The sequence below is a fragment of the Daucus carota genome, chromosome 7 (genome assembly GCF_001625215.2).
Source record: "Daucus carota subsp. sativus chromosome 7, DH1 v3.0, whole genome shotgun sequence".
NCBI lineage: Eukaryota > Viridiplantae > Streptophyta > Magnoliopsida > Apiales > Apiaceae > Daucus > Daucus carota.
The window spans coordinates 20,659,458-20,662,573 of record NC_030387.2 but is presented as its reverse complement, the minus strand read 5'-3'; the positions used below and the strand labels follow the sequence as shown (position 1 = coordinate 20,662,573).

The following is a 3,116-nucleotide window of genomic DNA, read 5'->3' as shown; positions in this document are numbered from 1 at the left end:
TAAAATAATAAATTGAATAGTTGGGAATAAATTACTTTAAAAATATAAGACTTGAATAATAAATTTTTGTCTTTTCAAATAAGTGTCAAAAGAGTGTTCTAAAGAATATAATGGATGTATATTCCTTCTTCAAGATTCTTTTGCATTTTGCTTTTGCAATTGTAAAACAAGAATATACCATTAATCGATATTTCTCGTCTGATAAATTGCGGTGTAAAAACTTTGAATACTCCTTAGAAATATATTGAAAATCTTTTTGTAAACAAGGAGTATCATTTATATTTATATGATATAAATATAATTTTGAAGAATCTTTTTGTGCTAGTTTGACCATTTGACTTTTGACGGAATCAATTAAATAAAATGTCCTATTGGAGAGGATTCTAAGTGAATTTAAATTTTATGTAAGTTATGCAAATATCAAAATAATCTTTTTATCGAAGATGTCCTTTCAGAAGTAACATATAATAAGGGTTTGGGGAAAATGATTGGTGTTGAAGCTCTGTACTCTGATTTTCATTTAGAAGGCGGGGAGCTGTTGGTATTTGAGTTTGCAGGTGACGGTAATTTCAACGTATATATAATTGGGAGGGATTTTTGTGAGGTCGAGTATCCAAATGTTGTTCATGCACTACAGGAAATTGGTCCCCGAAAAGGTATTACTACAAAAGTTTAACAACTATTGATGTCACACTGTACTTTTTAAGCTGGTTCACGTATCTATATTTTTCAGTGTCTCTTGTGAAGGGAGGGCTGAAGTTTGTGAAGTTTGTAACTGAGTCTGAACCTATAGTGGATTATATGGTAAAATTTGAATTTGTAATCATAAATTAGTTTGGTTTATGATTGATATTTTTGATTGTTTGTTGATGATGATGCATTCAATTGTTAGGTTGCACCAATTTCCTTTGCTGAACGTTGTATTCATCCACTGTCCTTGAAATGCTTTGTTAGATATGTACTGCCCAATGGGAAAAAGATTAATGGGTTGTATGATGAATTAACATACAAATTCTCTGGATTACAAACAATACCAGAGTTATTAGGCAATGCTGATTTGAACTCTTTTAACATGTTGTTGTTGAGTTATACGGAAGGTGCTCACTTGACAATAAGTATCTTTGATGACAACTTTGTTGAGGTTTTCTTCCCTGGCAGCCCTCTATCTACTGGTATTACATAATCACTCTTTGAAGCAAATTGTCCGTTAATGCACTTGTACTGTTTGTTTTTCTATTCTAAGCTTTTATTTTTTTTAATTTGTAGTTCCTTCTTTGCTGGCACCAGTTGTAGAGAGTAGTTTTCGGATTAAGGTTCAACCCTACATGCTTCTGAAATATTGCCATGGCGTGGTATCTTTCTATCTCCAGATTTCATCATTTATTATTACACTAAATTTGTTTCTTGACATGTCTTTCTGTCATTTGAAAGGACATCCCTGCACAGCACAGAGATTTGTGGAACATGTGGTCTAGGAGCGAGTACATTACTGTGTATTCTGGGACTGCAGCATGGAAACGCAAGATCAGGCACCGCACAGACTGGAAGTGCACAACAATTCATGATGGTTGGGTTGCTTTTCGAAAGGATATGGCTCTCGAAGTTGGCGATACTTGCATATTTGAGTGCCCAGTGGACTCATTTTGTCATTTCAGCGTTCGTGTTGTGAAATCTGGACAGTGACTGTTGTTGAATGTGGTGTTCTTTTGCCTAACTGTTGTCCGGAGACACAGGTTTCAGTGTTAGACGCTAGTGGTAGATTGTGTTAAGTATGTCTGATATTGTGAGAAGTTATCATGTGAAATAGGTTATGATGAATGGTTGAGCCTAAAACATTTTGCTCTTTCTTTTCTGAACGCAGTATTAAAATGATCATAGTTAAGAACTGAAGCTGTTTTCTGTTGGCATATGAGAAGGCCTCACATTAGTTGTTATAGTGTTCCATGCTATGTTTATGTTGACATTAACTGGATGCGATGGTATCATGGGTCAAACCAGTGTTTACGAAGTTGCATTTGGGAAATTATTAATTTCCCTAATACGGTTTTCTTAAGTGAACAGCTTCTGCATTTACCAAGTTACGAATACTCTGTGCGCTCGACTGTTTTTTTAATATAATTTGTAAAATGTAATTTATGAAAATAATTCTACCTTAAGACATGCAGTATGAATATGATGTTTGGTGTAAAGAATACTCAGTACTTTTGAGAGGTTTTCTTATGTATTTTCTGTAAAGCCTAAGACCTCTTATTTATCAGTTAACCTCATAAGACGGTTATAATTCTTTGCCTTTCCATAAATTGTTTTCCATGTAGAAATATTTATTCTTATCAAAATTTACCTGATTTGTAAATGCGACTATAAAGTATATACTGACACGTTATCTCAGAACTAATTTTTTTTTTTATATTTTTGCTTGGTTACGAATATATTAAGACATGGTCTACATTAGTCCTTTAATTGAATAATAAGTTTTTTATATTTTGAAGTTAAAGTTATTCCCTTGTAATTATATTATTCCCATTGGAGAACATGAAATAAAAAATATTTTCTCATGAAGAGGTATTTCACAAGATGACACTTTTAAACTTTCTACATGTATGACAAATAATATATAAGCTTATTTCAATTGTGATTGTAGTTTAACATAATAAAATCTATATTTAAATTTTGTACTGCTCTGTTACAGGCTGAATGGAGTAAGTCTGACAGTGGACTGGGCTTCTCCGCATGAGTAGTGTACCCATTTACAGCCTGCTAAGTCCATAAAAAAGGTAAAGCGAAGAGATTCTGAAAGAGGGCGATATCGGAGGTAGGGAGTCAAGAGTACGCCGTACACAACCATTTCCGACAGCAGTTTCCAAAGGTAAGATATACTCACAGCTTAAACTTTCAATTTCGTGTATTTTCCATCATAGTTTCTAGATTATAGCTTACAGAGGCACCTAAAGTGTTAATTGATACATGCGTTTAAATTTGTAGGACGATAGTAGGAATTAGGGTTTTCATTTTAAACTTTATGTAATCAGATGTCCATTTAGGTGTACCATCTCAGAATTAATAATTCATTGTTATTATATTTCAGTCATGACAATCGAAGATTTTCAAGGTCTGAA

General features: G+C 33.2%; 1 protein-coding gene across 1 annotated transcript; it reads left to right on the top strand.

Annotated features, from left to right (window-relative positions):
- Positions 1–463: 463 nt before the first annotated feature.
- Positions 464–1,833, top strand: LOC135147654 (uncharacterized). The gene is made up of 5 exons (XM_064080846.1): positions 464–656; positions 734–804; positions 893–1,172; positions 1,267–1,352; positions 1,432–1,833. The coding sequence occupies exons 1-5, from the start codon at positions 485–487 to the stop codon at positions 1,681–1,683; spliced, it is 861 nt and encodes a 286-aa protein (XP_063936916.1). The 5' UTR covers positions 464–484; the 3' UTR covers positions 1,684–1,833.
- Positions 1,834–3,116: the final 1,283 nt, after the last annotated feature.

Bases quoted from the DNA above. Each gene is read 5' to 3' on its own strand.
- LOC135147654 (XM_064080846.1), top strand. From the start codon at position 485: ATGATTGGTGTTGAAGCTCTGTACTCTGATTTTCATTTAGAAGGCGGG. The intron at 805-892 runs GTAAAATTTGAA...TTCAATTGTTAG, and splicing joins AACCTATAGTGGATTATATG to GTTGCACCAATTTCCTTTGC. The intron at 1,173-1,266 runs GTATTACATAAT...TTTAATTTGTAG, and splicing joins TGGCAGCCCTCTATCTACTG to TTCCTTCTTTGCTGGCACCA.